The sequence below is a fragment of the Lolium rigidum genome, chromosome 4 (genome assembly GCF_022539505.1).
Source record: "Lolium rigidum isolate FL_2022 chromosome 4, APGP_CSIRO_Lrig_0.1, whole genome shotgun sequence".
NCBI lineage: Eukaryota > Viridiplantae > Streptophyta > Magnoliopsida > Poales > Poaceae > Lolium > Lolium rigidum.
Genome location: NC_061511.1, coordinates 280,504,383 through 280,524,593, shown reverse-complemented (window position 1 = coordinate 280,524,593; position 20,211 = coordinate 280,504,383). Strand labels below are relative to the sequence as shown.

At 43.1% G+C, this 20,211-nt stretch overlaps 1 protein-coding gene across 1 annotated transcript; it reads left to right on the top strand.

The window, feature by feature from the left end:
• The first annotated feature begins 10,702 nt into the window (after positions 1 to 10,702).
• On the top strand, positions 10,703 to 14,164 carry LOC124705399. Its single transcript, XM_047237128.1, has 3 exons — positions 10,703 to 10,990; positions 11,079 to 11,396; positions 13,744 to 14,164. Exons 1-3 carry the CDS (start codon positions 10,944 to 10,946, stop codon positions 13,985 to 13,987), a joined length of 609 nt encoding a protein of 202 aa, XP_047093084.1. The 5' UTR covers positions 10,703 to 10,943; the 3' UTR covers positions 13,988 to 14,164.
• Positions 14,165 to 20,211: the final 6,047 nt, after the last annotated feature.

Here is a 20,211-nt window from a genome sequence, read left to right as displayed (position 1 = left end):
ATTTCATGAAGAATTAAGGGATCTTCATATATTATATTTTTACCAAGCCAAGTCGTATGGATTATCATCTAGAACTTATATCCAATGTTCCTCTTTGCGGTAACTTATACTTCAACTCATCATATTTATTGTAAGTTACTTGCCCCTTTGCATGTTTGGTTTTGTACCAAATATTTGTTTGTATGTGTTGTGTCTTACTTGCCTATCTTGTGTATTCAAGTATGTTTGTTTGACTCATCATATACTTGTGTATTGTTTTGAGCCTAATGCACCTTGATGATATCTTATTTGGCTCTCTTTGAAGTGATTAATGGAACATCCCATTTTGGGGGAGTGATATGCTTTGTGCATCTCTCTTTCTTTAAAATGTGTGTACAAGAGTACCACCACTTAGTATTGATATTGCAAGATTATCTAGTCACTATGTGGTGTGTCATACTCATGAGAAATTCAAATTCTAAATATCCATTAATCATCTCTAGTTGAATTTTAGTTGCCTCTTATTTAGAAGAAATGTTCTATCACATTATGGGGGAGTAATATATTTTGTACATATCACAAGCCTAGAAAATGTGAACATATGAGGTTATGCCACTTAGAGTTGATGCTCTTCATTATCTTGTTCCTAGGTGGCATGTTTGCTCAAACAAGCTCCATTCCTAATAAAAATATTTTATTACTCATCTTGTGGGCTCTTGTTTGAATATGAAATTCTTGGTGCGGTTTTTCCTCAAATACATATCTCTATATCTTATTTGGGACACCGTTTGCTTCAAGTTATTCTAATCATTGCCATGCGTGATTGTATGACTAGTTGAAGTTATCAAGAATCTTCATCCGTGCATAGTGCTTAATTCTATATACTTATCCTATGCCTTTTATTGTGAAGTTGATCCTTACTATCATTGTCAATACTCCACCAAAAATTATTTCCAATATACTCATTGTCTTTGACAATTGATAACCTTGTATGTGGTTGAATTTTTGGATCATCTTCACCTTGGATTGTTTCTTACTTCCTTATTTTATTTCCAAGAAATCTTTATATCTTCCATATGTCTTCCTTGTCCCTTTTAAAAAAAATCTTTTGATAAATCCTCTTGATTCATATCAAGTGTTTGTTTTGGAATACATAGCTTTTCTTTACGGTACATTGTGCCATAGTGAAAAGTTAGGGTTTGGTTTATTTGTTCGAACCTTGCTCTTTTGGGGAGTTTGCTATCTCATTCCTTCTTACATATTTTATTAGCTTGAATGAGATAAATCTTTGAGCATGTTTGCTTTATTTCATCCTCTATGCTCAATGGTTTCTTCTTAGTTCACTTGTTGAACTTTGTTGAACAAATCTTTTATGATTTGCTTCCTTGATATAATTTGGACAACAAATTTGTTTTGTGACACCTCTATGCCTTATTTAATTCTTTTGGTGTTTTGTCCAAAGTATATCTTTCTTGGATCTTTAAAAGTTTTGGTGCATGCTTATATGTAATTTGTTTATACTTGTAGCATGCTTGCTTTCTTTTGATCCATTATGTAGGATATACTCCATCAAATCCTAAATGGCTAAGATGTGCATGAAATTCAAATTTCATCTAAATATGCACATGTTTATATGGAGTGTGTCCTATATATTGTGGTTAGTCTAACCATGTGGACCCAATAAGTTTGGGGACCAAGATGTACTTGAATGATGTTTTAGGTACATTGGAGATGCAATGGAGGCTTGTCTCATCTATAAGGAAGGTGTTGTCACCATATGATAATTGGAGTCAAGCTAGGATGATCGATGAAATCTTATCTACTACATCATGCCATTGCTATCTCGGTAACAAGTATCTTATTCATGCACTCTCATATAGCATCCAACCTCTTGTAGGTTGTATCTTGGCATGAAATTATTTATTTCGAAAATATTGCGGTTCTTGAAAAACCCTTTTAAAGTAAAACTTCTTATTGAACATTTGAGTAATTTGAGAAGATGCATATGATAGGTTATATATATATATATATATATATATATATATATATATATATATCATATTTTATGATTCACCTATCACAAATATGCCCTCTAGCAATTTATTGCATATCAATTCCTCAAAGAGCTCTTGTGTGCAATATTGATGTATTTGTGAAACAAATCCGTATTTGTGATACTTGTTGCCTTTCTCAAAACACTCCAACTAGCTCTACTTCCCTTATTGTTAGTTGTGATGTTTTTGAGGTTTAACTTGGTTGAAGTTCATTCATATACCATAAGTGAAAATTGGAGCCATAGGCTATATATGCTTCTTAAGCAAACATCCTTTGGTATATTTTATGACTTCATCTTGGATATCTTGTCTTATCTATTTTGTTAACCTCTTGTGTGTGCATGTTTCTTTATGGATCACTTTGTCCACTTTAGAAACTCATATACATAAGAGCGTTAATCCATCACCTTGATATCCTTGTTCTTTGCCAACTATCTTCTTATCCTTTTGATTTTAGTGTTATTGGTAAAGAAGATTTATGAGTGCTTGGTTTATTCGTTTCTCTTCATGCACTCATATCTCGTAATTGTTGGACTCAAGTTGTTCTTGATAAGCATATTCTCTTTATCTTTGTTGTGTTCTAAATGATATATAGGGAGTAAGGATTCCATGTTTGTGCATATTGTATTCAAATGCAAACATTATAAATTGTGCACGAACCTTGGGGAGCTTTCTTATTTTTAGAAGCACTATATCTCTCTTATCATGATATCTTTGTTTGTCCAATTGGATCTTTGATTGCTTGCTTTACTTGTTGAAGCTCATTTCACCATGTTATCTTTTTGCAATCTTTGATCCTCAATATAGTTTGACTTCCTTCAAGTATTCATCATTGGATATGTGCACTTGATTCCACTCAAACTATGAGAAGTGCACACTTTGGGGAGGAACTCACATTATATTGGCCTTCTAAATTTTTCACCCATTTTGACAATCGATGCCAATGGGGGAGAAGTTTAGAGGGTTTAAGGGAATGGTTTTATACTTAAGTTTGGTTTGTGCTTAAGTGTTTTGCCTCTCATGCATTCCATATTTATATGTCTTGCATGGTTGTATATATATAGTGGAAACTATCCCAAAGGTTAATCTTGACAACGTATGCAATGAATTCATGTTCATCACACGTGCATACATTGTGGGGGAGTTTTCTCTATATATATTGGTTCTACTCACATCCATTGCATTTGTTGTAGTTGTGTGAGTAGAGCCGGTTTTGATATGGGCTAGTAGCTTTGTGTTACTTGACCATATCAAATACAACCTCTTGTATACAACTTATTCTCGGATAAGTTGCGTACTTGTTTCTAATATTCATCATATAAACCCTCTTATTTGTGGTTGTCATCAATTACCAAAATGGGGGAGATTGTAAGGGTACATTGCCCCTATGTGTGGTTTTGGTAATTAATGACAACCCCTATGGATTAATGTTTTCATTGAGTTTATATGAAGGAATATTCCATAGGTACTACTTGCTCTCCATGTGTTGGATTCAAGTATGGATGCCATGAAGATAAAGGTATACCTTGTGTATTGGCATCAAGATCATCGGTATGAAGATATATATGTGATATGATCAAGAAGAAGAAACGAAGATGGAGTTCTTATGTGGAACTCAATATTAGCCATGCTCTATCTTATGTGAGTATGAGAAGATACAAGGTTGAGTTGGGCAAGTTCAAGATGAGCATCTCAAGTGAATCACATGCTTGAAGCTTGCCATCCATTTGGTGATAATGGACTAGTGAAGATGTGCATCAATGGAGCTTTCCCATCATAGTGTATGGGGGAGCATTTGTGAGTCTTCACGAAGCAACATTGGTCAAGTGAGGCATTCCGGCTTGAGTGAAGCTTGAAGAGTTATCATCAAGATCAAGCGGGATGCGCAAGGCAAAGGTATGGCCTTGCTAGATTTTCCTTTTACCGGTCTCAAGGTGGATGTTGGGAGACCGGATTATAGGATAGATAGCCGCACTATTAAGAGGGGCTTTCGGTTGAGTAACTTGATCACATCATCTTAGAGAGCTCAATCCTTTGCATACTTTGCATATCCTTATTTCTTCTTGGTGTTTCTCTATGTGAGGTTCTTGAGCTTGTTGCTAGCTTTACAACAAGCCCAAGTTCATCGAAAACGGAGTTCGCATGCATCTTCTATTGCGTTTTCGAGGTTGGGTGATTTTACCGATTATTCATGATATAAGGTTCTACCCTTTTATATTCATGATAAAATACCCTCCTACAGTTTCTTGAGTTTGCACTTTCTATTGGATAGCATTTGTTGTTATCTTTCCAACGAAATTAGTTTCATGTCAATCGGAGTTCGGGAGCAATAGTTATTAAAGAAAAGGTAAAAGAAGAAAAAGAAAAAGAAAAGAAAAAAGGGGAAGGCTGCCGGTTGCCGCCCGGCCTGCCGGGCCGCACGCCGGCCCACCCGGTCCGCACCGGCGCCAACCGGACCGGGTGGCCACCGGCCCACGCGCCGGCCAGCCCAGCTGCCCCTCCGGTCCAACCGGGTTTTAACCGGGCCGCCTCTCCATCCGGAGGCCCATGCGGCTCGCGCCCCGTCGCGCCCCGCGCGGCCCGCCCTCCGCGCCGCCCGTGCGCCGCCGGGCCGCCCCCGCGCGCCCGAGGCTTTCCCGCCGCCCGGCGCGCCACCTGCCGCGCCCGGTTGCTCGGGCCGGTCGGACCGAGGCCGCCGACCGGGCTCCTCAGCGCCTAGGCCGGTCGGCCGGCCTGGCAACCGGCTGGGCTCTTTTTCAACTCGTTTTTTATCCGATTTTCACCCGGTTTTCTCCCCAACGGTTATTTTTCTCCTTAGACTATAAATAGCCCTTCTTCCACCTTGAGCAACAACTTCTTCTCCTTTCTCTCACCTCCATTGTTGCATTTGAAGAAGTTGCTCTCTCCCTTGATTCCTCCAACCATTTTTGCTCATACTTGAGGATTTGAGAGAGGAGATCTAGATCTACACTTCCACCAAACCGTTTCTTCTCTAGGTGAGGGAATCTCTTGGGATCTAGATCTTGGAGTCTTTGGTTGACTTTCCCCCTTGTTCCTCCTCTCCAATCTCATCCTAGCATTCATTGCTTTGGTGGGATTTGAGTGTGAAGGACTTGAACACCTCCGGTGTTCTTGCTTTGCATCATTGCATAGTGTTGAGCTCTCCACCACGATTTGTTCGAGTAAGAGACCGTGAGCTTGTTACTCTTGGAGGGTGACCTCCTAGTTGGCTTGGTTGGTATCCCGGTGATCTCTTCGTGGAAGATTGTGAAGGGGCCCGGGCTTCTCCTTCGTGGAGCTTGTGAAGTGGTTGTGGAGCTTGCCATCTCCGGAGCGGTGGAAAAGCTAACCATAAGGAAAGGGCCATTATCCTTCGTGGGTGTGGTTCGGAGAATAGGGTGAGCCTTCGTGGCGCGGGGAATCCTTCGTGGGACCTTCACTCCTCCAAACGTGACGTACCTTGTTGCAAAGCAAGGGAACACGGGAATACATCCTCGTCTCCGCGTGCCTCGGTTATTTCTATACCCGAGCTCTCTTTCCTTGTGATAGCCATCGTGCTTGAAGTACATATATCTTGCTATCACTTGTGCTACATATATCTTGTGCCTATCTTGCTTAGCTCTAGTTGCTATTGTTATACTTAGTTGAGCTTAGCATATTTAGGGTTTGCGCTTGTAAACTAAACGATAGTTTAATTCCGCATTCTTACAAGACAAATCCGCAAGAGTTTGTAATCGCCTATTCACCCTCCCCCTCTAGGCGACATCTCGATCTTTCACTAGATCTAGATCTCCTCTCTCCTTTCCCCAAAAAGATCAAGCTCTTCAAGATCAACAATGGAGGAGAGAGAATATATGCGGAAGAGCTACCTTGAACGGAGGTGGAACAGAGGTATAAATAGGGGCCTAGAAATATGACTGTTGGGGTTGAAAAACGGTCAGATTCGCGCACAACCGGTACTACCCGTTGTCGAAGCGGTACTACAACTCACGCAAAAAGTTGATCAAAGCCGGTATTACTATGCAGAGCAAAATCAAAGCAAATCTGAATCATGCAGCAAGAGAGGAACAGCAGTAGCAGCACGGCATGCCGCATGCGGTAGCAGGTAGCAGGCGCGTGGCAGCAGCAGCAGCAGCAACAGCAGCATCATCATCATAGCACGCCTGGCGCCACGCGCGGGATCGAGCAGGAATCTCTTCCGCGGGTCAACGGATCGAGCGTGCCCCACGATCGTTGGGGAGATCCTATTCGGCGCTTGTTGCGTCCATTACGGACGCAGCGCGTAAAGTGTCGTTTTCCATGGGCTGGCCCATTAGCACTAGCTCGTTCTGCCCGGTGCCCGTGTTCTATACGTACATCATTTTCTGTTGCTCTTGCAAAACATCTACGGAGTAGTTTTCTTTCTCATTTTTTTGTTCAACTTTGAAATATTTAGCAAAAATGAAATATTCAGATTTCGAAATTTCTAATTTAAAAAATGTTTAGATTTTGAAAAATGTTCGGAATTCAAAAAAAGAGATTTTGAAAATATTTCAAAATTTAAAAAATGTTCATATTTGGGAAACATTCAGTTTGAAAATTTGTTCGGACTAAAAAATCAATTTTAAAAAGTTCAGATTTTTAGAAATTGTTTAGATTTGTAAATTGTTTGTATTCTGAAAAATGTTCAGCTTTGAAAAACATTCAGATTTTGAAAATTTGTTCGGATTAAAAGAAGCTCAATTTAAAAAGTATATAATTTTTGAGAAATTGTTCAGATTTGTATATTGTTCGTATTTTGAAAAATGTTCAAAGTTGATTTTTTTTTGAAAAACTGTTCGAATTTGAAAAGTGTTTAGTTTTTAAAATGTTCGTATTTTAAAACATTATTGAAATTCGAAAATTGTTCACATTTTAAATAACGTTCATATCGTGAAAAGAAACGGAGCAAAACAAAAAAAAAGTAAATAGAAAACCGGAAAATCGAAAAAACTGGAGAAAACTGGCTTAAACAAAACAGAAAACCACCCCAAAACCAGACCGCAAGGTTCTGGAACTTTCCTAAAGCCGGAACAAACCAGGACGCAATATTCCTGTTGGGCCAGCCCGTTTAGAGGTTTTAGCGGTGGGAGGCATATGCGTTTGCTGGCTAATGGACGCAAAAAGCGTCAAATAGGGATTGCCCGATCGTTGGCTCCCCCGCAGGCGAGCGGCTGCTGGGCTGGCATGGGGCGAGCGGATGGCGAGCTGGGCCGGTCGGGGGTGAAGGATGACTGCACACGGCGGGCGAGGCAGCTGGGCCGATGAGGGCGCAGCGGCCCACTACGGGCTCGGCAGCGGACCAGGTTTTTTTTTTTTGAGAATAAGGGCATCAGACCAGGTGGAGAGCAGGCAAGCGGGGCATACCGACCGTGGGCTTTGCGGGCGGCGGCCCACATCGAGAAGGAGGCTTTGGAGCTGGGCTGTGAGCTGGGAAGAAGAAGGTGGGGAACGGGCTGGCCGGTACTACCGGCCCGGGTAGCGGTCCGGTACCGGCCTGGGCTCGAGGGTTTGCGGATGCCCTACCGATACTGGCCTGGTAGTACCACCCATTTTTCCTTTTTTTAATAAACACTGCGATACTAGAAATGCAACAACTCACAGTAAAAAACACCAAATGAGGTGAAACCAATTTTGCTAGAAACATGACGACAAGATCTGCGTCCACGCATGGTGAAAACATCCAAATGAGTGATGGATGATTTTCTTATGAATATAGATGTGCAACCTCTCAATACGGTAAACCGGAAAAATCATCCAACTCGAACACGCAACATGAGATGCATCCGCAATCCGTTTTCGATGAGCTAGAGCTTGTCATGAGAATGAACACAAGCTCTAAAACATCACATGAATAAGAAACAATCAACAATCAAGAAACACGATGCAATGCATGCAAGGTTAGAGCTCTCTCCGATGATGCGACCAACTATCGTACCGAGCGCAAACCTTGACCTTGTGCATTCCACACGAGTCGGCAAGCTCCATCTTCACCCTCTTCATCATTGTACATGCCACCATCTTCCTCCAACATACACACCACCGTCTTCATCCATCTTCTACGCCATCTTCATCAATATACACGCCACTGTCTTCATATCTTCTCCACGGTCTTCATCCCTCTTCATCTTATACACCGCCTTCATCTCTCTTCGACACCGTCTTCTTCATTGTGCTCGATCTTCTTCATCTTGCAACCTTGAGACCAACATATGGCTCAGGCATTGCCTATGGACACGACCTAAGATAAAATCTTAATACAACCATTAGTCCATAGGGATTGTCATCAATTACCAAAACCACACATGGGTGCTCCATGTCCTTTCAATCTCCACCATTTTGGTAATTGATGACAATTTCTTTGAGAGGGTTTAAATAAGGAATTTAGTGAACAACCCAAGTTGAATATTTAGAACAAACTACCCCATAATATATTCATCTGTGAATGAAATTGAACTTCATTACATATATCGGCAATTAAAGCCTAGCGGAGTATGCTCTAAACATTCAACCATGCAAATCAACAAATGCAAGGCATGAAAGGCAAATGCTTAAGAAAAAACAAAAGCAATTCCATTAAACCCTTCAAACTTCTCCCCCATTGGCATCGATTGCCGAAATGGACGAAAGGTTTCAAAGGCCAATATAGTGAGAGTTCCTCCATAAGATGTGAATTTCTCATATGTTGAGTGAAATCAAATGCACTTATTCATTGACGAATACTCAGGGGGAATCAAACTATATTGAGGATCAAATATTGAAAAAGAATAAGAAGGTGAAGAAGCTTCAACAAATGAAGCAAACAATCAATTGAACAAACGAATCAAGTTAAAGATATTATGATAAGATCAAGAAGAACGCTCTAAGAAATATGCGGAAACTCCCCACGGTTTGTGCACAAAATGAACAATTTGGATTGAAAAATAAGGTGCACAAACATGGAATCATAACTCCCGCATGATCACTCAAGGCAAAAGGTACCAAGTGAAATAAGGATTTATGATAGCCACACATGAATGTTTTAAATAGAACGAGGAAGCTCCCAAAGGTACGTGCACATGTATAATATTATATTTGAATACAAGGTGCACAACATGGAATCCTCACTCCTCATTGCCATTTAAAACACAAACATTTGCAAGAGATCATAGAAGAGATTAAGCATCACTTGGAATAACAAATGGTTGAGCATCAAGTAAGAGGCAATATAAGATAATGCTCAACCAAAAGAATGTGTGAGAGGCATGACAAAGCATATTATAAGACTAATACAAGGATGATCATTGAGCATCATCATAGTCTTCAATGAATGATGTTGCTAAGCATAAACATACATCACCCAAGATTGAAATAAAAATATAAAATGAAAACCAATAAGAAACATAAGCTTAATAAGAAGCAAATAAAATCAAAGCTTGTACCAAAACCAAATATGAGTGCATGAAGATGAAAATTGGATAAAATGAGCACGCATAACCAAATTCTTTGCGGAGCCATCAAAGAAGTAGACAAGAGTAAAAAGAATGGACTCCAACAAAGAGGGATATCAAAAGGATATGTATCATCTCTCATGTATATAAGTTTCTATAAGTGGACAACATCATGAAGATATTTATCCACAAAGAAACATGCACACACAAGATATATACAAAAGAAATAGAGAAAGATATTTGCTTTATAGCACGGACAAAGGCTCAAATTTATCTTATTGTATATGGAAGAACTTCAACCACAACCATATCAAAGACATCACAACAACCACCAAGGGAAGGGAGATAGTTGAGATGATTTGAGAAAGGCAAACAAGTATCATAAAGTGTATAATGGCTAGTATCTGTCTGTTAAGTGGACTTAATGGCATCTAACAAAAGTAGAGAGAATTGTAGTGGCATGTTTCGAAAATTGAAAATTGCAATGGTGTTTCTCTAATACGAGAAAATTATAGTGGCGTCTCTATCAAATTAACCCAACAACAAAACGCCATGTTCACTATTTACACCATTCATTAATTAAAACCAAGTTTAATCTGGGAGTGAAATAGACAAGTCATTTGTTATGGTTGTCCTCCGTGTTCCCTGGGAACGAGTAACCGGATTTTGACTATGAAATCCACTACCTTCATCTTAAAGCTTAAGTTTTTTATTTTTTGAAATTTAAACCAAGTAAAGTTTAACTAAACTTTTAGAAGAATATATATCAGTAAATATAATATTTTGTAGATATTATATAAAAATATATTTTAATATCATGATATTGACTTTGTATTTTGCATGTAAATGATTTTTGTAAAAACTTAGTCAAACTTGATATAGTTTGACTTTCTAAAAATAATACGGAGTATGGAACTTTGGAGTTGGACTCATAGTTGGAGGGCGCGTATACGCAAACCCTCAATTTTTGTAGGAACCGGCCCGGCCGGCGCGCGCGTGAGAGAAACATAGGACGCACGTGGGGTTGCATCGATCGAGTGTAGGCGCGCGCGTGACAGAAACAGCAATAAGCGCGGTAAATCAAACGTCAGGACCTTATGGCGCCAGGACCTAATCCAGACCGACCCGTTTGCTGGAGATTCGCGCAACCGGTCCCACACGGACAGCCGTTTGACCACTACAACCGGGCGGATACGCCTAGGCGAGGTAGCAATACGCACGGCGCCGAAGGACAGTTCGTCGGCGGATACATGGCGTCCGGCTCGTCCTCGCCGTCCTTCCTGTCTCCAGCACGTACGGCGACGGGATTGACCTGCCCGGACCCCCCATCCGCTGCCCCACCCCATCCCAATTCAAATTTGAATCTCCACCGATCCCATCCTCTTCCTCTATCCTCCGCCGGCCGGCTGACCTCGCCCCTCGCCGCATCTGGAAGATTCAAGCCGTCCAGGGACGCTAATACATGATGATTGACGGACAATCGGAGGGGTTCACCGACCTGCTCATCAGGTTAGTCCATCAAATCCCGCCCCATCCCCCTCTCCCCCGACGTCTTGCGCGCATCCCTTCGAATTGATTTTGTCCACTTTTGTACCAGATTATCTGGGCCAGGGATCGAGTTTACGCCTGATTGGTTTCCGAGCTTTCCGATCCATTCTTCCGAGACAAGCGCCCGAACCTCTCCGTCCAGCTTGGGTTCTGACCTGAGCGAGGGATCCTCTGTTCCAGAGGACGCCGGTTTCGGGGAGGACGGAGTCTGCAGCAACGAGCCAATCCCCGATGCCGTCGAGTCCCCTCCCTCACCAGAATGGTTGGGGTCATTGCCAGAGTTGCATAATGAATCACCGTTGCCGGCTGATACTCATATGCCGACCTCAACCGAGTCCCCTCCATCAGAGCGCACCTGGAAGCAGAGGTCAGTCGCCCGAAATTCTTGCTTCATTATTCCTGCCATAAACGAGACATGTTTACTTCTTGTAGCTGTATAATTTATCATGGAGTTATCGGAAAGGCTTAGTTGAATCGGAGACAAGTTTGGGCAGATAACTGAAAATCGTTGACAAGTTTCATATTTTTTAGTGCCTGACAGAGACTTATAAATATGTGAGTGTACTTAGCCTATTATCTCTCGTGCGAACAAGTTTCAGTATCTATCTTACAGTAGTATGCAGAATTTGTTTGAGCCAACATGGTGAGATATAGATTTCTGGGTGATGGTTTTGCAGACAGTGAGAAATCCCTAGTGTATGGGTCTGGGTGTATGGGTCTCTTTACTGATCAACTACAGGGCTTCCTTAGCAAGGCGATTCTTGATCGTGCTTCATCGTTCATTTGATTCAAGCTGTCTAACTTGATATGATCTACATGATATGATATGATCTTATCATCGCATATCATTTACGAATTTAGCCAACAAAGACGCTAGTGGTTAATAAAAATTGGACGCAAAACAGCAGTATGCAAACATATGTCCTGAATGTGTTTAAAACTGAAATGTAACACCTGTAATATATAAACACTTTCAGAATCTGAGATTTTCATATAACTAAAGTGAGATTCAAACCAGAGTGAGATGCAACCAAAGTGAGAGGTAACACCTCTAATATATAAACAATTCAGATCGAATATGAGTTTTTCATATAACTAAGGTGAGATGCAACCAAAGAATCATGGGAACGGAGTTCAGACATTTGAGTTGCAGTTTCGACAGCAAAAAACAGTGACACTTTCAGAATAGCCTGTTCTGCACCACCTCAGGCAGAACTTAATACATATAGCGTTGGTTACTATGCTACACTTCCAAAGAACTTGTTTACTTCTTGTAGCTGTATAATTTATCATGTAGTTATCGGAAAAGCTTAGTCGAATCGTTGACAAGTTTGGGCAGATAACTGAAAATCGTTGACAAGTTTCATATTTTTTAGTGCCTGACAGAGACTTATAAATATGTGAGTGTACTTAGCCTATTATCTCTCGTGCGAACAAGTTTCAGTATCTATCTTACAGTAGTATGCAGAAGCTCATTCCATGCAGAAGCTCGTTTCATTTCGATGCCTGAAACTACTCCAGTTTTGGCAGAGAATTGAAAATCGTTGATAAGTGCCATTCTTTCACATCTGCATACTGAATTATAAGTCTGTGTACATATGTTAGCGGTGGAGTCGACGTTCTTAGTTTCTGACAGAGATTTTGGCGATATCTGAGTAATGTTAGCCTATTATCTCTCGTGCGAACAAGATTCAGGCTCTATCTTACAGCAGTATGCAGAAGCTCATTTCATGCACGTAATAATTGTTTTCTTGATTTGTACATGAGATGTACTTCCTTGGTATTGTTAGAGTATCTTACCTGGCAGTACTGTGTATTACATGGTTGTTATATCCTTTTTCGCGAACCCCTGATGGTTGTTATAGCGTTTCCAAACTGTTTTTACTGCATACGACTCCGTAAATGTCAGTAGTGTATATCTGGGTGCAGCTCCATAAATGTGCGCTATATACATGTACGGGCAAAGGTGTAAACAGGAGTATGACATAACCAGCACTCACCCATAAAATTAGGTGTCAATTTAGTCATGACAAAACCTAAAATGCTTGGAAACAACTTATTGGAACAGTAGACACTCTTGAAGAACCAAAGTCAGACTTGCAAGTTCTAAAAGTAACACTTTCGTATGTCCACAGACAACCTCCTGAAATTAAAGTGACCAGATACATAAATTCAGGACAACATCAAAGTTTAGTTTCTGCACAACTTTTTACGAAAGTAGTTTTGCACATTGTTATGTTATGTTCATTGTGTCTTGTTGATCTTGTTAGTGTATATTATTATTTTTTATGTTCAAAAGTTTTAGAATCCATGCTAATGATTTGCCGGCTAACTGCCTTTATGTGGTATGCTAATTCAGCCGCTGATTGGTTGTGACACCCAAGGATCATGGCTGTATCAATGGGATACTTTTTTTATTGCTGTTGGTTCAAGAGTGTAGCTTTGTATTTTTTGCTTAGTGGAGCTGTTGTATTTTTTTAGTTGTGGCATACAAAATTCAAAACTGGACTATATTTCGTTCCCCACAATCCAGGCCCGTAGGTATTAGTTGATATGAACATGCTTTACTCATTATAAGATATATGTGCATGGCCAAGGAATGTGCCTGGTATGTTAGCCGAAGGACAGCTTTGTTTTCCCCAAAATACATTCCCCATTAACTACTTAATCAGTTGTCAGCTGCTGGCCTGATTCGACTTCCATTTTGTATACAGGTTCCGCCGTGGAGAAATTCCCGATTCCAGGCCCGCGAGTTCAGGGAGGAAGAGTGCACTAGAGAAAGCTATGAGGAGATGCAGGGACAAGCACTCGGACGCTATAATTGAACCAGAGTTAGGGATGGAGTTTGATTCGCTGCCTGAAGCATTTGATTTTTACAACATTTACTCATGGGAGATTGGGAGTGGTTACTATGATTATTTTGATAGTGTTCGAGGATACCTTTCGACACCAAGGTAAGCATCCGGGTCATGTACAAAATCAAACGAAATAGTAGCGGTGTGCGATTGTATCTCGGGTAGGGACTCTTTAAGATTGTGTGAGGATACCTTGACAACAACGATGTGCGCGGATATCAAGCGTCGGATCACATTGTTATTGCGGAGATCTTGGTTACTTTCGTCGCACGTAAAGATACTAATGGATGGGAGTGGTTACTAGGATCGTTTTGATAGTGTTCGAGGATACCTTTCGACACCAAGGTATGCATCCGGATCATGCACATATCGAACGAAAAAGTATCGGTGTGCAGTAGTATCTCGGATAGGGGGTCGCTTTGAGAGTGTGCGCGGATACATTGACAACAACGATGTGCGCGGATAACAAGCGTCCGATCACGTTGTTATTGCGGAGATTCCGATTACTTTCGTTGCACGCAAAGATACTAATGGATGGGAGTGGTTACTAGGATTGTTTGGATAGTGCTCGAGGATACCTTTCGACACCAAGGTAAGCATCCGGGTCATGCACATATCGAATGAAATAGTATCGGTGTGCGATTTGTATCTCGGGTCGGAACTCTTTGAGATTGTGTGGGGATACCTTGACAATAACGATGTGCGTCGGATATCAAGCGTCGGATCACGTTGTTATTGCGGAGATTTCGGTTAAATGCTACCATGTGTCAAGTAGCGGATCACGTTGTTACTGCGGGAATTCTCGGTTACTTTCGGTGCACGCAAAGATACTAATGGATGAAAGTGGTTGCTAGGATAGCTTTGGTAGTGTTCGGTGATACCATTCGACCACAAGGTAAGTATCCGGGTCATGCACATATCGAACGAATAGTATCGGCGGGCAGTACTACCTCGGGGTAGGATCGCTTTGAGAGTGTGCGTGGATACCTTGACAACATGGACGTGCGCGGATATCAAGCGCCGGATCACGTTGTTATTGCGGAGATACTAATGGATGGGAGTGGTTCTAGGATCGTTTTGATAGACGAAAGTGATTCCTAGGATCGTTTCGGTAGTGTTCGGTGATACCATTCGACAACAAGGTAAGATTCCGGGTCATGCACATATCGAACGGATAGTATCGGCGGGCGGTAGTATCTCGGGTAGGATCGCTTTGAGAGTGTGTGCGGATACCTTGACATCAACGATGTGCGCGGATATCAAGCGCCGGATCACGTTCTTATTGCGGAGATTCCGGTTACTTTCGTTGCACGATATAAGATACTAACGAACGAAAGTGTTTTCTAGGATCGTTTTGGTAGTGTTAGGTGATACCATTCGACAACAAGGTAAGCATCCGGGTCATGCACATATCGAACGAATACTATCGGCGGTCTCATCGTATCTCGGGTAGGGATCGCTTTGAGATTGTGCGCGGATACCTTGACAACAACGATGTGCGCAGATATCAAGCGTCGGATCACGTTGTTATTGCGGAGATTTCGGTTACTTTCGTTGCGCGCTAAGATACTAATGGGATGGGACTGGTTACTAGAATCGTTTTGATAGTGTTCGAGGATACCTTTCGACACCAAGGTAAGCATCCGGGTCATGCACATATCGAACGAATAGTATCGGCGGGCGATATTATCTCGGGTAGGATCGCTATTGAGAGCGTGCGCGGGTACCTTGACAGCAACGCTGTGCGCGGATATCAAGCGTCGGATCAAGCTGTTATTGCGGAGATTTAAGTTACTTTCGTTGCACGCAAAGATACTAATGGATGGGAGTGGTTACTAGGATCGTTTTGATAGTGTTCGAGGATACCTTTCGACACCAAGGTACGCATCCGGATCACGCACATATCGAACGAAAAAGTATCGGTGGGCAGTAGTATATCGGGTAGGGATCGCTTTGAGAGTGTGCGCGGATACCTTGACTACAACGATGTGCGCGGATACCTAGCGTTATATCACGTTGTTATTGCGGAGATTTCTGTTACTTTCGTTGCACGCAAAGATACTAATGGATGGGAGTGGTTACTAGGATTGTTTTGATAGTGTTCGAGGATCCCTTTCGACACCAAGGTAAGCATCTGGGTCATGCACATATCGAACGAAATAGTATCGGTGTGCGATTGTATCTCGGGTAGGGACTCTTTAAGATTGTGTGAGGATACCTTGACAACAACGATGTGCGTGGATATCAAGCGTCGGATCACGTTGTTATTGCAGAGATTTTGGTTACTTTCGTTGCACGCAAAGATACTAATGGATGGGAGTGGTTACTAGGATCATTTTGATAGTGTTCGAGGATACCTTTCGACACCAAGGTAAGCATCCAGGTCATCCACATATCGAACGAATAGTATCGGCGGGAGATATTATCTCGGGTAGAATCGCTATTGGGAGCGTGCGCGGATACCTTGACAGCAACGCTATGCGCGGATATCAAGCTTCGGATCACGTTGTTATTGCGGAGATTTCGGTTACTTTCGTTGCACGCACAGATACTAATGGATGGGAGTGGTTACTAGGATCGTTTTGATAGACGAAAGTGATTCCTAGGATCGTTTCGGTAGAGTTCGGTGATACCATTCGACAACAAGGTAAGATTCCGGGTCATGCACATATCGAACGGATAGTATCGGCCGGCGGTAGTATCTCGGATAGGATCGCTTTGAGAGTGTGTGCGGATACCTTGACATCAACGATGTGCGCGGATATCAAGCGCCGGATCACGTTCTTATTGCGGAGATTCCGGTTACTTTCGTTGCACGATATAAGATACTAACGAACGAAAGTGTTTTCTAGGATCGTTTTGGTAGTGTTAGGTGATACCATTCGACAACAAGGTAAGCATCCGGGTCATGCACATATCGAACGAATACTATCGGCGGTCTACTGTATCTCGGGTAGGGATCGCTTTGAGATTGCGCGCGGATACCTTGACAACAACGATGTGCGCGGATATCAAGCGTCGGATCACGTTGTTATTGCGGAGATTTCGGTTACTTTCGTTGCGCGCTAAGATACTAATGGGATGGGAGTGGTTACTAGAATCGTTTTGATAGTGTTCGAGGATACCTTTCGACACCAAGGTAAGCATCCGGGTCATGCACATATCGAACGAATAGTATCGGCGGGCGATATTATCTCGGGTGGGATCGCTATTGAGAGCGTGCGCGGATACCTTGACAGCAATGTTGTGCGCGGATACCAAGCGTCGGATCAAGCTGTTATTGCGGAGATTTCGGTTACTTTCGTTGCACGCAAAGATACTAATGGATGGGAGTGGTTACTAGGATCGTTTTGATAGTGTTCGAGGATACCTTTCGACACCAAGGTACGCATCCGGATCACGCACATATCGAACGAAAAAGTATCGGTGGGCAGTAGTATATCGGGTAGGGATCGCTTTGAGAGTGTGCGCGGATACCTTGACTACAACGATGTGTGCGGATACCTAGCGTCAGATCACGTTGTTATTGTGGAGATTTCTGTTACTTTCGTTGCACGCAAAGATACTAATGGATGGGAGTGGTTACTAGGATTGTTTTGATAGTGTTCGAGGATCCCTTTCGACACCAAGGTAAGCATCCGGGTCATGCACATATCGAACGAAATAGTATCGGTGTGCGATTGTATCTCGGGTAGGGACTCTTTAAGATTGTGTGAGGATACCTTGACAACAACGATGTGCACGGATATCAAGCGTCGGATCACGTTGTTATTGCAGAGATTTTGGTTACTTTCGTTGCACGCAAAGATACTAATGGATGGGAGTGGTTACTAGGATCGTTTTGATAGTGTTCGAGGATACCTTTCGACACCAAGATAAGCATCCGGGTCGTCCACATATCAAACGAATAGTATCGGCGGGAGATATTATCTCGGGTAGGATCGCTATTGAGAGCGTGCGCGGATAGCTTGACAGCAACGCTATGCGCGGATATCAAGCGTCAGATCAAGCTGGTATTGCGGAGATTTCAGTTACTTTCGTTGCACGCAAAGATACTAATGGATGGGAGTGGTTACTAGGATCGTTTTGATAGCGTTCGATGATACCTTTCGACACAAAGGTATGCATCCGGATCATGCACATATCGAACGAAAAAGTATCGGTGGGCAGTAGTATCTCGGGTAGGGATCGCTTTGAGAGCGTGCGCGGATACCTTGACAACAACGATGTGCACGAATAACAAGCGTCGGATCACGTTGTTATTGAGGAGATTTCGGTTAATTTTGTTGCACCAAAGATACTAATGGATGGGAGTGGTTACTAGGATTGTTTTGATAGTGTTCGAGGATACCTTTCGACACCAAGGTAAGCATCCGGGTCATGCACAAATCGAGCGAAATAGTATCGGTGTGCGATTGTATCTCGGGTAGGGACTCTTTAAGATTGTGTGAGGATACCTTGACAACAACGATGTGCGCGGATATCAAGCGTCGGATCACGTTGTTACTGCGGGAATTCTCGGTTACTTTCGATGCACACAAAGATACTAATGGATGGGAGTGGTTACTAGGATCGTTTTTATAGTGTTCGAGGATACCTTTCGACACCAAGGTAATCATCCGGGTCATGCACATATCGAACGAATAGTATCGGCGGGCGATATTATCTCGGGTAGGATCGCTATTGAGAGCGTGCGCGGATACCTTGACAGCAACGCTGTGGGCGGATAAGCATCGGATCAAGCTGTTATTGCGGAGATTTCGGTTACTTTCGTTGCACGCTAAGATGCTAATGGATGGGAGTGGTTACTAGGATCGTTTTGATAGTGTTCGAGGATACCTTTCGACACCAAGGTATGCATCCGGATCATGCACATATCGAACAAAAAAGTATCGGTGGCAGTAGTATCTCGGGTAGGGATCGCTTTGAGAGCGTGCGCATATACCTTGACAACAACGATGTGCACGGATAACAAGCGTCGGATCACGTTGTTATTGAGGAGATTTCGGTTACTTTTGTTGCACGCAAAGATACTAATGGATGGGAGTGGTTACTAGGATTGTTTTGATAGTGTTCGAGGATACCTTTCGACACCAAGGTAAGCATACGGGTCATGCACAAATCGAGCGAAATAGTATCGGTGTGCGAGTGTATCTCGGGTAGGGACTCTTTAAGATTGTGTGAGGATACCTTGACAACAACGATGTGCGCGGATATCAAGCGTTGGATCACGTTGTTACTGCGGGAATTCTCGGTTACTTTCGGTGCACGCAAAGATACTAATGGATGGGAGTGGTTACTAGGATTATTTTGATAGTGTTCGAGGATACCCTTCGACACCAAGGTAAGCATCCGGGTCATGCACAAAATCGAACGAAATAGTATCGGTGTGCGATTGTATCTCGGGTAGGGACTCGCTTTGAGAGTGTGCGCGGATACATTGACAACAACGATGTGCGCGGATAACAAGCGTCTCTGACCTGTACTCGCTCCAGCGTAGGGGCCCTTCTCCCGCGCGGGCCGCTGGAGGTCGCCATCGCTGAACGAAGCGGTGGCGGCGGCGGCTAGGGACAGGGACCGCTTCATCTCCGACGTGGCGGCGATCCAGGCAGCGGTCCAGGCGAACGGAGGTGGCGGCTACCCAGGTGGCGTTGGCCCAGGCGGAGGCCCTGTGGGACAGCGCCCTGTCCGAGGCCCTCGAACGCCGTAGGCGGCAGGACGAGATGTCCGTTCGCCGGCGTGCGCGGCGCGCGGATTGCGCAAAGCGCTCCCGCTTTGACGACGGCGCCGGCCCTTCCGGCGGCCAGTAGTAGGGCGCGCGACTGCGAGTAACTGAGGCCGTTGTAGGCCGCGCGACGGCGAGTAGGTACGGTCGTTGTAGTTTTAGGTTAACTCGACTAACCATCTGTGTAAAGATGGTCCTTTTGGCGAATAATTAGTAATGAAAAAAATCTTTTGCTTACCTACTCACTGCCGACCGGGCCCGGATGCACACAAAGCGGACAGTTTCCGCGACTGGCCGAGCGTCCGCGGAGACGCACACCTGGCGCATATTTGGGCCAGGTATGCGTATCCACGGACGGCCCAGACATTTTACGTCGCCCCGCTGTAGATGGTGCCAGACGCATTTCCGGTCACGGCGGACGAAAGCGGTCGCTCAGCGTCCGTTTGCATCGCGTCTCTGGAGATGCCCTTATAATAAACACGCAACGGAAAACCAAGAATAAGTTGCAAATTTGTATCCCAGTTTAAGATGAGGAACATAATAAGAAATGTTCTTTTATTCTTATGGTGAATATACTGGTGGTCGAACTTAAAAGTCGCTCA